The 20,349-nt window shown below is 40.2% G+C and overlaps 1 protein-coding gene across 1 annotated transcript; it reads left to right on the top strand.

The window, feature by feature from the left end:
* The first annotated feature begins 13,037 nt into the window (after window positions 1-13,037).
* Window positions 13,038-14,345, top strand: LOC107777881 (WUSCHEL-related homeobox 4-like). The gene is made up of 2 exons (XM_016598077.2): window positions 13,038-13,347; window positions 13,918-14,345. The coding sequence occupies exons 1-2, from the start codon at window positions 13,038-13,040 to the stop codon at window positions 14,343-14,345; spliced, it is 738 nt and encodes a 245-aa protein (XP_016453563.1).
* Window positions 14,346-20,349: the final 6,004 nt, after the last annotated feature.

Consider the following 20,349-nt stretch of genomic DNA (forward strand, 5'->3'; position numbering starts at 1 on the left):
ATCGAGCTCGAGCTCACACAGAAGAGCCATTGCAAACACATTAAGGGAGAGAATCTCAGCGAAAATTAGGAAAAAATTGGTTTATCATGGGTTCTCCACTATGTATTTTTAAATACATCTAAAGTAGGACCCTCCTCTATAAAGAGGATGGCTATATTTCTGTAGAAAATAGTTTTTCATGCTTACATTGTAATTCAAATACCATATTCTCAAAGATTCAAGGATTATTCTTTTAGGCTCCATTAATACGTTCATTTTCTTTCCAACCTTGTTTATTTTGCATTCTTTGCAATCTATATTTGATATTTCTATTTATCCCTGCGATTTGTATTAAGTAATACCACATATCGTTAGATCTGCGTACAAATTCAACTCTATCCGTTTTTTGGGTAAACAGTTTGGCGCCCACTGTGGGGCTAAGGATAGCAGTTGTAATTTGATACGAATCCGCAAAAACACACGATGAGAACAAATGGCCTTACCTAGCGACAACGAATTAGCAACGATTAACTATGAGAACAAATCCGCAAAAACTCTGACGAATTAGCAACGATTAACTAGCGATCAAATGGCCTTACCTAGCGATAACGAAGCTGGTCTTCAAGATGAGAACAACAACCTGATCAACACCGTTGGAGCTTGAATCGAAGTACAGATAGATATCAATTTGCATGTGGCCATTGAGGCGAACCTACATTCTGAACCTGAAAATAGCATTCATGGTGGCACTCGATCTGCACCTCGAGATACCCATAACATTGAGAAAAACGAAATCAGCTTGCGTATGATTTTTAAAATATTGCAAGCTCAACAGGTAGCAATAGCCCAGTTGCAGAGTCAAACACAGGTACCGAGCAGACCGGAGCTGACTCCACCCCGAGAGATCACCCGCAGAACAGAGCCAGTTGTAGCAAGGTCAAACGATCAAGAATCGGGGACTAATCCCGAAGTTGTTAAGATGTTCAAAGAACTGACAAAACGGATCGAAGAAAACAATAAAAAGGTGGAAGCATACAACTACAGGGTTGATCAAATCCCAGGGGCACCCCTGATATTGAAAGACTTAGATTCCAAAATATTCGTACAAAAGCCTTTCCCCCCGAGCGCGGCCCCTAAACCGATCCCTAAGAAGTTTCGCATGCCCGAAATTCCTAAGTATAATGGGACAACCGACCCTAATAAACATTCCACCTCTTACACATGTGCCATAAAAGGAAACGATCTAGAAGATGATGAGATCGAATCTGTATTATTGAAAAAATTCGGCGAAACCCTATCGAAGGGGGCGATGATATGGTATCATAATTTACCATCTAACGCTATTGATTCTTTTGCTATGCTTGCAGATTGTTTCGTAAAAGCACATGCCGGGGCCATAAAAGTCGAGACATGGAAATCAGACCTATTCAAGGTTAGACAAAAGGATAACGAGATGCTAAGAGAATTTGTATCTCGTTTCCAAATAGAACGAATGGATCTACCACCAGTCACAGACGATTGGGCCGTTCAAGCTTTCACTCAAGGTCTGAATGAACGGAGCTCGATGGCTTCACGGTGGCTGAAACATAACCTGATCGAATACCCAGCTATTACTTGGGCCGATGTGCACAATCGGTATCAATCTAAAATAAGAGTCGAAGATGATCAGTTGGGTTCCAGGTCCGGTTCCAAAGGGGATGCTGATCGAGAATCAAGGTCAAGCAAGGATCGATACCAGCCATACAACGGAGATCGTCGGGGTAACGAACTTCCACGTAACCTCATATAAGGCAAAAAGAGAAATACTTGAAGCCAAGGATCTCAGGGATTGATGAACAGAAATGAGTTTGATAGGCATACCGGACCTAAGGAAGGACCACGACTTTCGGAGTACAACTTCAGCATCGATGCATCTGCCATTGTGTCGGCAATCAGACGCATCAAGGACACTAAATGGCCTTGACCCATGCAGACCGATCCTGCTCAGAGGAATCCTAATCAAATGTGTGAATATCATGGCACCCATGGGCACAGAACGGAAGATAGTCGGTAACTAAGAGAGGAGGTAGCCCGGTTATTTAATAAAGGGCACCTTCGAGAATTTCTAAGCGACAGAGCCAAGAACCATTTCAAAAACAGGGATTTCGGTAAACAAAACGAACAGGAAGAACCACAGCACGTCATCCATATGATCATCGGTGGCGTCGATACTCCTTAAGGGCCGGTACTTAAACACACTAAAACATCAGTCATGAGAGAAAAGCAATCTCGAACTTGGGATTGCCTACCAATAGGAACCTTGTCCTTTAATGATGAAGATGCAGAAGGGGTCATACAACCTCACAGCGATGCACTGGTAATATCCGTACTTATGAATAAAATTAAAGTTAAGCGTATGTTAATTGATCCAGGTAGCTCGGCCAATATCATTAGATTGAACGTCGTACAATAGCTCGATCTACAGGATCAGATATTACCCGCGACCATGGTTCTAAACGGATTCAATATGGCATCTGAAACCACCAAAGACGAGATAATTCTACCGATAAACGTGGCCGGGACCATCCAGGAAATGAAGTTCCACGTAATTGAAGGCGATATAAGGTACAACGCCCTTTTTGGAAGGCCGTGGATCCATAACATGAGAGCTGTACCTTCGACCCTACACTAGGATCTTAAATTCCCAACATCGGAGGGAATCAAAATGGTACACGGGGAACAACCAGCCACAAGGGAAATGTTTGCCGTTAAAGTGACAATTCTGATATCATCGCCTTCATCGACAAAGGGTTTGGGCTCAAAAGGGAAACGAGATACCAAATAGCAGTCACAGACATCGGCTTTAACCCAACCAGAAAATCAGAAGATCGATGAAGATGATGATCAAAGGATCCCTCGATCCTTCATGGTTCATGATGATTCCGATGCTACCCAATCAATGATTGAGGAGTTGGAGCAAGTCATACTAATCGAGCACTTGCCCGAACGAAAGGTATACCTGGGAACGGGATTAACTCCCGAACTCAGGAAGAAGCTTATTCAATTTCTTATCAATAACATAGATTGTTTTGTCTGGTCCCATTTAGATATAACAGGGATCCCACCGGATATAACGATGCATCGGCTAAGCTTGGACTCTAGGTTCAGACCGGTGAAGCAAAAGAGAAGACCCCAGTCCGAGGTAAAACACGCATTCATAAAAGATGGGGTAACTAAACTTCTCAAAATAGGGTCCATTCAGGAGGTGAAATATCCTGAATGGTTAGCCAATGTAGTTGTAGTGCCTAAAAAGGGAACAAACTTAGAATGTGTATAGATTATAAGGAGGTCCTTACTTTTCTTGATGCCTATTCCGGGTATAATCAAATCTAAATGAACCCGGAGGACTAGGAAAAGACTTCGTTTGTCACCAAGTATGGAACATATTGTTATAATGTGATGCCCTTCGGGCTAAAAAATGCAGGAGCTACTTACCAACGCCTAGTAAACAAAATGTTCGAGCAAAAAATAGGTAAATCAATGGAAATTTATATTGATGACATGCTGGTTAAGTCCTTGTGCGCAGAGGACCATTTGGCTCATTTGCAGGAAATATTCGAGATTTTGAGGAAATACAACATGAAGCTTAACCCCGAGAAATGTGCTTTCGGGGTAGGTTCGGGCAAGTTCCTCGGCTTTATGGTATCAAATCGGGGGATCGAAATCAACCCCGATAAAATCAAGTCCATCGAAGACATCGCCATCGTGGATAGTGTAAAAGCCGTACAGAGACTAACGGGACGGATTGCAGTGTTAGGCCGATTCATTTCAAAGTCGTTAGATCGAAGTCACAATTTTTTCTCTCTACTCAAAAAGAAGAACGACCTCGCTTGGACCCCGGATTTCCAACAGGCATTAGAAGAATTAAAACAATATCTATCGAGCCCACCTCTGCTTCATACTCCAAAAACAGACGAAAAACTTCGCTTGTACTTGGCAGTATCGAAAATTGCGATAAGCGGTGTCCTAGTTCGAGAAGAGCAAGGTATGGAATTTTCTGTCTATTATGTAAGCCGAAACTAGATATCCACACTTAGAAAAGTTAGCACTTGCACTGATACTCTAGAAAGTTAAGACCGGACTTTCAATGCCACCCCATATACGTGTTGACCACTTACTCACTCCGTAATATTTTGCACAAGCCCGAACTATCAAGCCGGTTGGCCAAATGGGCAGTCGAACTCAGTGGGTACGATATCGAATATCTACCCCGTATGGCCATCAAGTCTCAAATTTTAGCAGATTTCGTGGCCGATTGCACACCGACCGTCATACCCGAAGTCAAAATAGAACTCTTATTGAAATCGGGTACGTCATTGGGGGTATGGACCCTTTTTCGGACGTGGCTTCGAACGTGAAGGGGTCCGGGCTAGGAATTATTTTAAAGCCACCCACGGGTAACACTATTAGGCAATCTATCAAAACCACTAAGTTGACTAACAATGAGGCCGAATATGAGGCCATGATTGCAGGTCTCGAGCTAGCGAAAAGCTTGGGAGCAGAAGTCATTGAAGCCAAGTGTGACTCTTTACTGGTGGTAAACCAAGTAAACAAAACCTTCGAAGTTAGAGAAGATAGAATGCAAAGGTATTTGGACAAACTGCAGGTCACTTTGCACCATTTTAAAGAATGGACTCTACAACATGTTCCACGAGAGCAAAACAGTGAGGCCGATGCACTTGAAAATTTAGGATCATCGGTCGAGGTGGGCGAGAGAAGCTCGGGGACTGTCGTTCAACTCTCGAGATCCGTGATCGAAGAAGGACATGCCGAAATAAATTCTACAAGCTTAACCTGGGATTGGAGGAATAAGTACATTGAATACTTAAAGAATGGAAAGCTCCCATTGGACCCTAAAAATTCGAGGGCCCTACGAACCAAAGCTGGTCAATTCACATTAAATGCAGACGGAATACTATATCGAAGGATATTTTATGGACCATTGGCAGTATGTTTAGGTCCAGGAGACACCGACTACGTTCTACGTGAGGTGCATGAGAGCACTTGTGGAAACCACTCCGGAGCCGATTCATTAGTTCAAAAAATAATCAGGGCAGGGTATTATTGGATCGATATGGACAAAGATGCAAATGAGTTTTTTTGAAAATGTGACAAATGTCAAAGGTTTGCACCAATAATCCATCAGTCCGGAGAGCAACTTCACTCAGTCCTATCCCCATGGCAATTCATGAAATGGGGAATGGATATCATCGGCCCTCTGCCATCGGCCCCAGGTAAAGCTAAGTTCATTTTATTTATGACTGACTATTTCTCTAAATAGGTTGAAGCACAGGCGTTCGTGAAAGTAAGAGAGAAAGAGGTTATATACTTTATCTGGGATCATATCGTATGTCGATTCGGGATACCCACCGAAATAGTTTGTGATAATGGGAAACAGTTTGTCGGTAGCAAAGTGACGAAATATTTCGAAGACCATAAAATAAAAAGGATATTATCAACACCGTATCACCCCAGTGGGAACGGACAGGCTGAATCAACGAACAAAACTATCATTCAAAACCTAAAGAAGAGGCTGAACGATGCTAAGGGAAAATTGAGAGAAATCCTACCCGAAGTTATTTGGTCATATCGAACAATTTCAAAATCTAGTACGGGTGCAACCCCATTCTTCTTAGTATATGGCTACGAAGCCTTGATTCCAGTCGAAGTCGAGGAACCCAGTCACAGGTTTCGATATGCAACAAAAGAGTCGAATAAAGAGGCTATGAACACTAGCCTCGAATTATCGGATGAAAAATGAGAAGCTGCTCTCGTCCAATTGGCCGTCCAAAAGCAGCGAATCGAAATATACTATAATCGAAGAACCAAGCTTCGCCATTTTAAAATCGGGGACTTGGTGATAAGGAAAGTCACCCTCAGTACCCGAAATCTAAACGAAGGAAAACTAGGATCGAACTGGGAAGGACCGTATCAGGTTCTCGAAAACGTCGGAAAAGGATCATACAAGCTCGGTATCATAAACGACAAACAACTATCAAGCAATTGGAATGTGTCGCACCTAAAATGATACTACTGCTAAGGTACGACCCTCCCATATTCGTTTATATTTTGAAACTAACCCCTGCAGGAGTCCGATCGGGAGCTAGGACGGATCCTTCAATACGAAGCCCTAGGTCCGAAAGCACGCGTTGTACTCATTTTCCCTTAGACCGGTTTTTTTCCAAGTGGGTTTTTCGGCAAGGTTTTTAATGAGGCAACCATTGATCGTGCTAAACTCAGAAACAATCTCACAGTATCCGAGGCCTCTTTACAATCGACCTTGAATACTGAGAGGGGGGGGGATTAGTCCTCAAATATATCAAGTTCGTACATCAAGATCCGATGCAAGATAGTTACTTCGTAACAACAATGTTCCGATAGGAAAGGTTGTAAGAGCCAAATGGTCAAAACAAACCATGTTCATGAAGTCGGCCCAAGCCCTGACACAAAACATAAACACATGTATAATGACTTACAAAGATTTATTATGCAAACAAGATTGAGATAAATCCCAGAGTTCGAGCAAGCACTCACTCGACCATTACGCCTACGGGCTACATTACTTCGAGTTCGAATCATTCACTCGACTACTAAGCCTACGAGCTACTTTTATTTTGAGTTCTAGCAAGCACTCACTCGACCATTACACCTACGGGCTACATTACTTCGAGTTTGAACCATTCACTCGACTACTAAGCCTATGGACTACTCTTATTTTGAGTTCGAGCAAGCACTAACCCAACCATTACGCCTACGAGCTACATTATTTCGAGTTCGAATCATTCACTCGACTACTAAGCCTACGAGCTACTTTTATTTCGAGTTTGAGCAAACACTCACTCGACCATTACGCCTACGAGCCACATTATTTCGAGTTCGAATCATTCACTCCACTACTAAGCCTACGGGCTACTTTTATTTCGAGTTCGAGCAAGCACTCACTCGACCAGTATGCCTACGGGCCACTTTATTTCTAGTTCGAATCATTCACTCGACTACTAAGCCTACGGGCTACTTTTATTTCGAGTTCGAGCAAGCACTCACTCGACCATTACGCCTACGGGCTACATTACTTCGAGTTCGAATCATTCACTCGACTACTAAGCCTACATGCTATTTTTATTTCAAGTTTGAGCAAACACTCACTCGACCATTATGCCTATGGGCTACATGTATTTTGAGTTTGAGCAAGCACTCACTCGACCATTACGCCTATAGGCTGCATTACTTCGAGTTCGAATCATTCACTCGACTACTAAGCCTACGAGCTACTTTTATTTCGAGTTCGAGCAAGCACTCACTCGACCATTATGCCTACGTGCTACATTACTTCGGGTTCGAATCATTCACTCAACTACTAAGCCTACGGGCTACTTTTATTTTGAGTTCGAGCAAGCACTCACTCGACTATTATGCCTACAGGCTACTTTTATTTCGAGTTCGAGCAAGCATTCACTCGATTATTACGCCTACGGGCTACATTTATTTCGAGTTCGAGCAAGCACTCACTCGACCATTACACCTACGGGCTACATTACTTCGAGTTCGAATGATTCACTCGATTATTAAGCCCATGAGCTACCTTATTTCAAGCTTGAGTAAGTGCTCACTCGATCATAAAGGCTACGGAGTCCAAATTTGATCAAATTGCCTAAATCCTTATGAAAATATTCGTAAGGCATGAATAAAATTTTCACAAGGCAGGAAACAAAACAGAAGCAAGTCGGTAAAAGAAAATGATATTTATATATATATACAAGATTGTCTACATGATTGATTGCAACATAGAAACTAAGGGCCAAGCTTCTGGGTTATCTTCGGGAGCAGTCTCTTGTCCATCGGGCTCCCCCCCATTCTCGGTCCCGCTCTTACTACCATCATCATCATCATTATCGCCATCGTCATCACCGGAAGCCAAGGATTCAGCATCGACTTCAAGTTCTTTGACCCTTTTTATCTCTTCAGCGAGATCGAAACCTCGAGCATGGATCTTCTCGAGGGTCTCCCTCCGAGATCGACTCCAGGGTCTCCCTCCGAGATCGACACTTAGTAAGTTTAGCGCCCCAGTGTGCTCGAGTATCAGCGGTTTCGGCTGCCTATCTTGCCTCTATCTGGGCAGCTTCAACCTCGGCCCAATAGATGGCAATGAGTGCATCCGCATCGGCCTTTGCCTTTTCGGCATCAGATTCGGCCTTGGCAAGTTCACAGGCGAACCGAGCCTCGAGCTCCTCTATTCTTCCTGCTTGAACCAAGCCTTTTTCCTCCATTCTTTGAAGTTGGGTTTCGGACGATGATAATTGGGCTCGAGCCGCTTCTTTCTCTGCAGCAAAGCGGTCCATACCTTCTTTCCACTGCAAAGACTCCGCTTTTATCACATCGAGCTCCTCACGGAGCTTTCCGATCATCTCAATTTTCTGCTGCAGTTGTGAGACCGAAAAGTTAGCCATCGTTCCAGTATCAAGCCTATAGGCTTTTAACAGTATCATTACCTGCTCGAACATATCGGACTGATCTCGCTGAGCCTTGGCCAACTCAGCTCGGAGGTATTTTATTTCCTCTCCCCTTTGCCCTAATAGGAGTTTAAGGAAGTTCTTCTCCTCCGTAACCCGTTGAAGCTCGGCCTCGTATCGACGCAGCTCGTTTTGGGACCGAGAACATGCTTCTCGATAAACTGTCGTTGCCTATAAAGAAAGAAGAAATGAAGTTAGAAACAAAAGGTAAACATAAAGGTAATACCAACAAAATAATATAAGGCTTACCTGATTCAAAGCCTGCTTTACCCCGTGAAAACGATCCGATGCATCACTAGTACCGGCAACGTCCTCGATACCGGTAAACAGGTCACAAAAAAGATCATCTCCATCACGAGGCCTTTCTAGTTCGAGGGCCCCCAAAGCTGGGCTTCCCGAATTACCCCTGCGGAAACAGCGGGGAAGGTGGGCGAGTCTTCGATTGCTGCTGCCCCAAGTGAATCACTTGGAGCATTTTCCTCGGTTCGAAGATATTCGAGGAGAGGCCCCTCAGACATATCCCCTATATGTTGGCTCTGATGGGAAGCATCTTTGATCTCTAACAACTCAGGGACTCCGACCAAATCTTTCTCCGGTATGCCTTTAGTTCGAGGCGGAGCCTTATGAACCACCATCGATCCAGCTGCCGGTGGAACATTGATGGTTTTCTTCGTTCGGGTCGCCAGTGCGGACCCATCATTTTCTTCTTCTTCATCGTCGTCTTCATCCCTTAAACGCAGAACCGATTCTAGGGCCAAAGGAATGGCATTCTTGTTCGGCTTACGAGCCGTCCTCTTCTTTGGTTTTGGATCTTCGGGAACGGAGGCTCTTTTCCTTTTATTATCTTTCACTGGCTTTGGGACAGAGGCCGAAGCTTCTTCCGCGATGGACGAGGGCCTCAAAACTACATATTTGCCCAAACCTACATAGGCGAAATCTTATTAAAGTATATGGTATATGGAAAGCATCTCAAGCTATCGAAAAGTACAGAAAGGGGTTTACCATTATTTTCGGCCTCCCATCGACCCTTTGACAAATCACGCCATGAGCGCTCGGCGTATGTGGAGGTCGAAGCTAGAGCTCGTCCCTAATTCTTGAGGTCGGGAACTGCTCCGGGCATCCAGGGAACCGTTGCATCACAAAAAGAGGAGTATCGATGAGAAAAGAAATGAAAGGGCAAATAGAAGAAAGTAACAGCAGAATTACACTTACGTTTCATATTCCACTCCTCGGGAAAATACATCTTTCAGTCAGAATCAGGTCCGAAGTCCTCACTCGAACGAACCTGCCCATCCAACCTCGATCCCTGTCCTCATCAATGCTCGAGAACAGAGCCTTGGTAGCCCGACGCTGAAGTTTTATTAACCCTTCTCGAAAAAGTCGAGGACGGTACAATCGGATGGGTGGTCGAGGGTGAACGACATCCCCTTGATTTTGTTCACAAAATATCAAATCAAAATAACGATTTGCCAAAAAGAAGGATGGACCTGACCCAGGGTTATTTGTTATTGACGGCAGAAGTCAATAATAACAGAGTCGAGGGGACCTAACGTGAATGGGTAAGTATACACACTTAAAAACCCTTTCACGTAAGTGGTGATATCTTCGTCAAAAGAGGGGAATATTATTTCTTTGTTCTCCCAACTGTAATCTTTCTTTAGCTGTTTGAGGTGCTTCTCGGTTATCGAACACATGTACCTCGATATTGGCTCACATCAACCGGGAACCGATGAACCTTTGTCGACCTTAAAATCAGAGGTAAGAACATATGCCCCGGGAATGCACTCCTCAGGCCATGGCTCTATCAGTATTTCGGCGGCGGTAGACTGTGAAAATGGAGCTTTCTCTTTCTGAGGAGTGGTTTGTGATGTTTTCGCCATTTTCAGATTTAAAGGTCGAGAATAGAAGAAAGTGACAAAGATTTGGTAATTTTGAAGAAAGGCTTTTGCAAAGAGGAATCACAAACTTGAGAATAAACTCAGAGGGTATGAAAAAGAATTGAGAAATTTGGAAGATTGGAGTTGTAAAAGTGGTAAATGGTAAAAAGAAGGGCTATTTATAGATTAAAGCAATGGCGATTCAATACCAGCGGTGGACGACTACCGTCTGACATGCATTAAATGCCTTAAAAAACTAAATCGACGGGACAACTATCACGTGCGTCATGATCGAGCCCAATGTGAACGTCAGCTTATAATCCAATCGAGCCATTGAAAAATCATATCGTTTCTCACCACATCCTTCCCGAGAAACGAGGGGACTATCTGTATACGGTCGAAATAGATTTCGGCCTTCGTACGATTGATCGAGGTCGAAACATGATGGATCGAAGAAAGACTTCGTAATGTCAAGTTGGGTTCCGAAGATGGTACAAACAAGCGTCAGATTTTAGATATAGGTCGAACCCCGAGTTCGAAGTTATTATCGAGCTCGGGTCCGAATCGAGCTATGATGAAATGATTTTGAGCTTAAGGGGTAGAGGTCAACCGGGGCCAAGTTCCTGATCCCGAGTCCATATCGAGTTCTAGAAGCAATACCGACCAGCACCGAGGCCAATCGAACTCGAGCTCACAAACAAGAGCCGTTACAAACGCACTAAGGGAGAGAATCTCGACGAAAATTAGGAAAAAGTTGATTTTTCATGGGTTCTCCACTATATATTTTTGCATACATCTAAAGTAGGATCCTCCACTACAAAGAGGATGTCTACATTTATGTAGAAAACAGTTTTTCATGCTTATATTGTAATTCAAACACCATATTCTCAGAGATTCAAGGATTATTCTTTTAGGCTCCATTAATATGTTCATTTTCTTTATAACCTTGTTTATTTTGCATTCTTTGCAATTCATATTTGATATTTCTATTTATCCCTATGATTTGTATTAAGTAATATCACAGATCCTTAGAACTGCGTACAAATTCAACTTTATCCGTTTTTGGGGTAAACAAAACGTGAATGCCAGTAGTCGGCTTTTCAAAAACAAATCTACTTTGTTTAGATTGTAGTAGTAGTAGTACTAACTGCTGAAGAGTTAGAAAATTACTTGGTCCTTTTTTTAAGCGGCTGTTTCTTTTAAGCTTTTAAATTTATGTGTGCAACGGTCGACCAACCTTTGGTACTTCACTCATTCTATTATTCATTATCATGTAAAATTGTTAATACTTCTTACTGGATAAAACCTATGTAAATGCGGCTTTATTTATACGAATCAAGAATATATTTCAAGACAAACCAACAACTAGTCATTAATTAGTGGACACATGATCATATGAGGAGATATGTAATCCCACTATTCTTAGATTACCAAGATCATTTATGCATGGCTAACCGTGATTGCCTCATTCCTTAATTGGCCACTCAAAGAGTCACCCCTTTTTGGGTTTTGGCAATTGGCTCTTTATTTTGCCTCCTTCCCTCTTATTTTTGCCGTTTCAAGTAGTAAATATATTATCGGGACAATCACGAGTTTAATGTTTATAGAAAAATTTTGTATTTTATGATAGTGTTCCATTTTAAACCTTATAACGATTCATTCTCTAAGAAAATATGAGCATGAATATATTCAATTAACTACATGGATAAAAAGATTGTTGTCAGAATACTGGATAGTTAGAGCTGACTGATGTAATAATGGAAAGATTGTATAGATAAAATATCTGTAAAGGAAGAGATAGATAGAGGGATTGAGAACGAAAGCATGTAATTGGTCAGTGGTGATGAATCAATAAAGTTTTTTTTTTCTTCACAAAAAAACAAAAAGATTGTTGTACATTTTTTGTTTTGTACTAACTTTTAGAATCAATAAATGAAGTAGGTATTTTATAATTTTATCATAACAATGATATTATTTTTAAAAGTTTTAAAAAATAATTTGGGGAATGAGTAGTTAATAATAAAAATAAAATAAATAGAAAAAATTATCTTTATTTTAATTTAGTATCGTGAATAAATAAAAATAAAAATATATTTTTAATACGGCGGATAAATAAACGGATGGAGTTCGAGTTAGTTTCTAAAAAAACTCTCTCTTTTCTTCATTCTCAGAGTGAAAGTTTCACTGTACTAAGAGCCTGCAGAGGCTCGCTAACTACTACAATTCCCAAAGCCTAGCCCCTATCCTCTACACCTTACAACCCAACCGGCTGTCTTTTTCCCTAATTACCTGAACTACCCCTATATATCTTTCCTCTGTACTGTGGCATTTTCCTAACATTTAGTTACTCTTTCCTTCCCGAGACAAGTCCAATATAGGGTTACTTTAGTCCTTTCGTGCATGCATACATTCATACCAAGACGAAATTCCTCTCTTCGGCCGCTAACCGCCATGTTTTCAGAGATTTTCAGCACCAAAAACAATACGCATGTCAATGACTTCACTTCCTTTTGTTAATTTTGACTCTCTCTGTCCCCAATTCTCCTTTTATATATAGAGCCATGCAGAGATCGGTAAGAAGACAAACTAATTAAGAAGATTTCTTTCTCTTAATTTCTTTTGAGTGTTGAAAATGAATGATGATAACAACGTGGAAATGTTAGCATCTGAAACTCCAGTAGGAACCAGGTGGAATCCAACAAAGGAACAAATTGATTTGCTTGAGAGCATATACAGGCAAGGGATAAGGACACCAAGTGCTGAGCAGATACAGCAGATTACTTTGAGGTTAAGGGCTTTTGGTCACATTGAGGGAAAGAATGTCTTTTATTGGTTTCAAAATCACAAGGCAAGGCAACGCCAGAAACAGAAGCAAGATAAATTTGCTTATTTCAATCGCTTACTTCATAGGACTAATGTTTTCCCACCACCTCGCCCAAATGGTTTGTACTTTCTTCTTTTACCTTTATTTTTTCATCATTTCTGAATTTAAGATTGCATTATATTCGCATATAGTCTGTGATTTAAATGTACTTTATAAATTGTCTGTTAGGATATGTACTTCTATCTCTATTAAGTCGTCGGACTGGATAGATTGTACTTTCTGTAGGAAGACTGTATCCTTTCTGATGGACAATTTGTCCACATTTTAGATTTTATGTTTGCTTTTCAGGGAAGTTTTCAGTTTCTGAGCATATATTGTCTCCTAGCGTTTTGCTGCCTTCACTTCTCTAATCACGCCAACTATTAGTCCCCACGGGGAAACTTGTTTTTCTCTGTCAAAATGATTCTTATATATGACGATTAAAAACTTGAGTTTAATTTCTCTAACGTGTGTTTAACTTTTACGCGAAAAGATAATTACATGTAATTGTTTGGAATTAGTAACCTTTAAGAAATTACTAATTGGTATAGACCTGCTACAACATGTTAAGCTATCTCTTTAGTGCTATATCAGTGTATGTATAAGTTAAAACTATAGAGTGATACTCATAAATTATTACGTTTTCCAGTTGTTTGCAGCCCTTATTATACTCCACAAAACAATCTAGGGTTTTATCAGCAGTATCCAGTTCCCAGTCTAATCCTCCAGGGACCAGGTGGTTTCAAAAGGAGAGCAACATGTGATGCTGCTGTATACATCAATGCTACTTATTCTCAAGAAAATAGCACCAACATGGCACATCTCAGCCCAAATGAAAAGCAATTTAATCATCAAGAAACTTTGAATCTTTTTCCACTGCACCCAACTGGGATTTTACAAGAAAGGACTACAAGCTCTTCTTCTCCTTCTGCTCATGATCAGTCGACTATTCCTAGTAATTATACTCCTTCAAATTTAGTGGAAGCAAACTGTTTTACCGATCTTGGAATTGGTGCTGGTGATCATCAAGTCTTTAACTTCTTATGTGAAGAGGGTCCTTGTGAGAGCCATTATTGAGAATTATTTTGTGACATTTTGCTGTGTTTTCATCTGGTTGGGTTCTGCTTCGTGTTTTGTGTTGATCTCAAAGAGTATATGTGAGCATATCCATCTGAACAACGCAATATATTGTGAATTTAATTGTAATTTCATTTTGTGGAAAGGATATGACATTTCTTTTTAATTTCTCTACCTCCATCATTTCATCTCATCACAATGTTATTACTCTTGATTTTATTGTATGTAGGGTTCATGGTGGTCCTATAATTTGAAGCTGAAACCCCCTTATAAGGCGGTGAACTGAATTCTAGATTTAGTCTTTTTCGAAATAAAATTGTAGTTTGCAGTACTTATCGTCTAATTTTTTTTCTAGTTACAGTTTCACGAGAATAATTAGTAGTAGTACCTTGTTGAGCTGCTTCCTCCCATTTTCTAGAATTTAATTTAGGCTTGGTCAAAGCTATCCTTATTGCTTTATCTGTTTTAAAATTTCTCCAAGTAAACTAAGGGCCTCTTTAGAAAGCTACTTTGAGTGCAACTAAGAATGGATAATTCAATTCTTAATTATATAGTGACTTTTCTCTTCTTTTTTTTTTTTTTATAGTAATTATTTTCCAATTATTTTCTTTTCATCTTTCTATCCATTTCCTTGACTCTTAAATTTTTTTCTTCCTTTTTTGTTTTTTTAGTTATCATACTTGTACTGTGGCTTTTTTCTTGAGCTTTTATATTTCAAATATTTTTCCTTCATTCTTTTTATTTTTGGTGAAGTGAATAATTTGTTTAATGAATTGTTAGTTTGAAAAGAATATTATGCTTTATTATAAACTTGAAAATATTTTTTTATATATAAAGTATAATGTAGGTAGATTGATAGATAATATTTGTATCTTATTTAATATGATCTTGTAAAATTTATAGAATAAGTTGGGGTGTGGTATCTCTACCCCGTGGTAATTACACATCTTGGTAAAACACACGACTTTTCAAACAGACCCAAAATATATATCGACACTAGGAATGTTATTCACTTCAAATTTAGTTTTAGTTGCTCAAAAAACCCTTGGTTAGAGTGATTTAAACAAATTTATTTCATATTCACAGTAGATGTGTTTCAATTTGAGAAATCATATGATTTTTATATTTCTTTAAACATGCATTACACGGTGTTCTTATAAGAACTAGTTTAAATTTAAAGAGAGAAAAAAAAGGAATAACAGAAGAAAACTGGAGTCTAGTTAATTTGGATGATTTAAGGTAGCATAATTTTCTCTTGCTTATTGTCTTGAAAAGGAATTCATGGATTGTGATAGAAAAAAAAACATAGATCTTTTTCTGCGGTGAGGATGAAATCTTTCAATGAAAGAAATGGTACAATGACAAAGGTATTTAAAATGCTCCGTCATGACTATTGATATTCCTCTTGAAAGAACAATATATAATTATCTGTTTTCATACCTTCTAATCTTCCAAAGTGTGGATCTCCAAATGCCCATTGCTTAATTAGCATCTGGGTGAGCTTTATTACAGTATTTGTTCTTCAATTTTATCCTACATTGAATTGCTTCTTTTAAAAAAACTTTTAAGGATATTTTGATCTATTAACAATGTGTTTACCCTTAAATCGGATAATAATTAAATTTGTACGCGATTTTAAGGATACGTGAATTGATTTGACACAAATAATCAAGAATATTAGATAAATGAGTTAAAGACAAAATAAACGATCAAACCAGTTGTAATGTTATGGTCTAGCCCAAACCTAGGTTGAAGAGTAATTTTGCCCTTGATCAGAGCCTTGATTCGAGCGCAATTGTGAATGAAGAACAGAACAGTAAATTAAGAACTTTTGTAGTAGCTAGAAAGTAGAAAATGAATTTGTATTGCTTGGATTTGCATGTTACCATGTATCTTACAAAAGAAAAACCTCCCCTTTATATAGTAGGAGAGTTTCATCCCTAGTACAAGTCTAAAAAAAGGTAAAAATCTTCCTTTTTCATTAATTACTTATCTGTAACTGACATCGAGCGAGATCTGCATCGTGATATCCGGTCAAGTATGAATATCACGGCCCTTTATTCATCGTGTGTAACCGTTTACCATTTTTTTTTGAGGTTTTAGAACTCGTTCTGGGTCCGGGGAGCGTCGCTTATCATGCCCGATGATGAACACATCGTTCTCTTTTCATGGGTCTCGATACGAAGGGCTCCTAGCCTCGGTTTTAGTCTCGTGCGTCCATGCTCTTCTTTCGTTTTCTTCACCGAAAAATCGGGGTATGCATTATTCCCGATTTTGCCCGTATACATATTGTCCCCTCATTTTTTGGAGAGTAGATTTGCCAAAACGATGGGAAACGATAGAAGAACCCCGGTTCCTTCCTTCGTACGTTATAACTGAGATGATGGATAAATCGAAACGTCCCATCAGTCGCGTCGATCTGACTTCGGACACGTGTCAGTCACCAGCTGGCTGCCTTCGAATTCGAAACGTCGCGCATTGATTGTTTTTTCCCCTATAAAAGCCTCAACCTTTTTCACTTCTTTCACTTTCCGACTCTAGACTTTACCCTCGATCACTTCTTCCACTTTCCGACTCTAGACCTTACCCTTGAACTTTCTAACGACTTTTAACTTCTCTAGATCTTCATACATTATTCTTTGAGTCTTCATATCTTCATCTTCATTTTTATACATCTTCTTTAAACCTTCAACCCAAACCTTCATACCTTCATACCATCTTCAAATCTTCATATTTTTCATATTATAATGGCAAAAACTTCCAAGTCAGCGCCTCAGCGGGCTGCTCCTTCATTTTCCCATTCAGCCACAAATGTCGAGGTGGCCATTTCCGAAGTAGCTCAAGAGCCCCCCATGAAGAGCTTCATACCCGGGGTCTACTCTATCGAGGACGACTTCAAGGTCGAGAAGGCCTCTAGTCAACAAGACCGAGGTGAGGGAGCATGGAGATACATATGCTCCGTTACTGAACAACGCAAAATATTGCGGGGCTATGTACACATGAGGTGATGAGAGTCCGTACGTAGCTAGATTCATGTTATGTCCGGGTAGACTTAGGTTTCCGTCATGCTATAACTGTACTATTTGAGTTGCCTATTGCCTATTAAATTCCTTTATTTTACATTGCAACTTGAGATTAGACTTGTATAGAGTGATAAACTTGCTGTTGTAGAGATTCGACGGGCTTCATGATTAGCCGCGAAATAATTTTACTGCTCTTACGAATTTCTCCCGCGTTATGTGTTTCATCGAAAGGTTTCCCTTAAAATTTATAACTCACACGTCTATTTGTGAGTGGGGTCAAGGACCCGTTAAATCTTCTTACTCTAATGGAATCGGGCCATTCGCCTTGGTAGTTTTATATATATATATATATATATATATATATATATATATATATATATATATATATATATATATATATATATATATATATATCTATATATCGTGCCGTTCGACCCTCGGCAGTGCACACATTATAATAGGATCGGGTCGTACGCCTCGGCAGGATTATGTATCACACTCTAGTGAGAGCGGTCCGTTTGCCTCGGCAATATAATAGATATATCTATGGTTTGTGCCGTTCGATCCTCGGTAGTGCACATATTATGATGGGATCGGGCTGTACGCCTCATCATTTCTATAAAATACTCTTATGGAATCGTGCGTAATATTTGACAAAAAGCCAGCGTATCTGTGAGTTTTTCCTGATTTGAACTCTGGCGACCTATCTAGTGAGGCCCATTATATATATACTCTGGTTAAGGAGGTAACTGCTAATTGAGAGCTTGAGTTTATTGTCAAGAGGAGGATTGTACCACGCATTATACTTGTCATTCTGTGTATTTACTCTGCCTCACATCTGTTTACTTCTATTGTATCCGTCTTATTGGACCACTAGTAAGTGTCGATGTCGACTCCTCGTCACTACTTCTCTGGGGTTATCTAGATACTTACTGGGTACGTGTTGATTTACGTACTCATGCTGCACTTAATGCATTTATTGTGCAGGTATATATATATGTTTCTGGTGGTCCTCTGGGCGCAGAGGTGCGAAATTTACGGGGACTTTAAGGTGAGATGCATTCCATGTTACGATCCGCAGCATATAGAGTTTCCATCAGAGTTATTTATATTCTTTTGTCTAACTTGAATTCCAAACAGATCTTGTATTTTTATTATATTTTCTAGTCAATGCTGATGCACTTGTGACACCGGGGTTTGAGGATTTCTACGGGTTGTTTATTATTGTAGTTTGTGTAAATATGATCATTTACCATGTAAATTTTATTTTATACTATTTAATTAATGGAGATTATAATTTTAAAGTAGTAAAATGAGTAAACAAGTCGATCAATCACCGTTGGCTTGCCTGACGGCGGTGTTAGGCGTCATCACGACCTATAGTAAATTTTGGGTCGTGACAACTTAGTATCAGAGCGTTAATGGTAGGGTGTTTGTTTATGTATCGAGGCAGTGAATGACTTTAAAGGAGGATTTCTCAGTGCATGATTTAGAGGTTCAGCATTCAATTCCAGCAAAGGAAAGGCAATCGGACTATGGATGTTCAAGCCTTGGTTGATGAAGTGACAGAACTTGGTATTTTCGAATGTTGTGGAAAATCTCATCTGTGATGTGGTATCGTCGTCCTTGTTGGAACGCATTAAGGTTTGCCGGTGTTATGGTCTTCTTCGATTTGCCTTCGGGGTAGGATGTTGGGAAAGTGGCGCCTAAGAAGCGGTTGTCAGATGTAGAGGCGTGTAGCAGTTTCAGGATTGAATTGGTGTTTCTGGTGTTGATAGATCGAGAAAGATGATCTTCTAGGAGGTTTAGAGTTGGTAGCAATTCATTAGTTCTGGCACTACAGGTATGGATTTGATTTGAGGCAACAATTGGGCAGCGGAGTATGAGGAAGGACATGGCAGGAGGTGTCTCGCGGTGGATGGATTACTAGAAGGCCAATTACGAAAAATGGAAGTCGAGAAGTTGTTTAAAGGAGATGGTTTGACCGAAGTGGGAGTGGCAGAGTAGCATATGGACTCTGTGGTAGGATAGCCACGTACCTTGAGGAATATTAGAGTGATTTGGGAGGCATGGTGGAAAGTGACTCGGTCCATGGATTATAGTTGGAATGGTGGTTACTGCACGGAGAAAGATTGAATATGGCATAAAGGAGTTTGCTTGAAATGAAGAGAGGTATGAAGATTTGACTATTGTTTCGGATGCAACAGGATTTTAAGTTTGGAAGGTATTGTTGAACTTTCGGTTGGTGTCAATGGGGAAAGAACATACTTGTACAGCTAGTGGACGAGCATGGGCTCAGGAGCATTTACTAATTTTGTGGTAGTTGCACCCAGTGCAACGTCGTTAGAAGATGTCCGCATGGAATTTTCACATGTGGGTTATCTCTTGTGAGCAGGTTAGCAGTTGCGTGATGTTGACGAAGCTTCTGAAAAGAATACTACTTGCTACCCGGTAATCGGTCGAATATGTGATTATGACTGATGACTCAGAATGTTCATGAAAAGCTTAACAAAAGACTTCGAGAAATTTGGCGGGTTAATAGTATGAGATCATGATAATTAAGAAGGAGGAATCGTTGTGGGTTCTACATTATGTGATGGTAGCTTAAAGCTAAGTGGGGGAGCCCCACCGTCAATGATTAGATCGCGTAGTTGTCTGCTTGTGCGGTTTCTAGTTATCGATGTGTTGGTGGATCATTTATGACTAAGAAAAGAAAATATCAGGAGAAATTCGAGCAAGGAACTTGATGAATGTGCGCTATACTTTGCCTTGTCAATTGAGGTGCAGGTTTTGGGAAGACTCAGAGTTATGCTTCTTGTGGATGTGATGTACAAGGAAAAGAATTCAGTTGGTTGCTTCTTTGAGAGGGTGTTCATGTGCTAGCAGAGTGTTGAAGTTTGGTTATATTCGGGATCAGGTCATAGTGGGTGACTCTCAACAACGGTCCTTGTGGGTTCAAGAATTTAAGTGCAGTGCCTAAG

This window comes from Nicotiana tabacum, chromosome 22 (genome assembly GCF_000715075.1).
Source record: "Nicotiana tabacum cultivar K326 chromosome 22, ASM71507v2, whole genome shotgun sequence".
NCBI classification, from domain to species: domain Eukaryota; kingdom Viridiplantae; phylum Streptophyta; class Magnoliopsida; order Solanales; family Solanaceae; genus Nicotiana; species Nicotiana tabacum.

Bases quoted from the DNA above. Each gene is read 5' to 3' on its own strand.
- LOC107777881 (XM_016598077.2), top strand. From the start codon at position 13,038: ATGAATGATGATAACAACGTGGAAATGTTAGCATCTGAAACTCCAGTA. The intron at 13,348-13,917 runs GTTTGTACTTTC...TACGTTTTCCAG, and splicing joins CCCACCACCTCGCCCAAATG to TTGTTTGCAGCCCTTATTAT.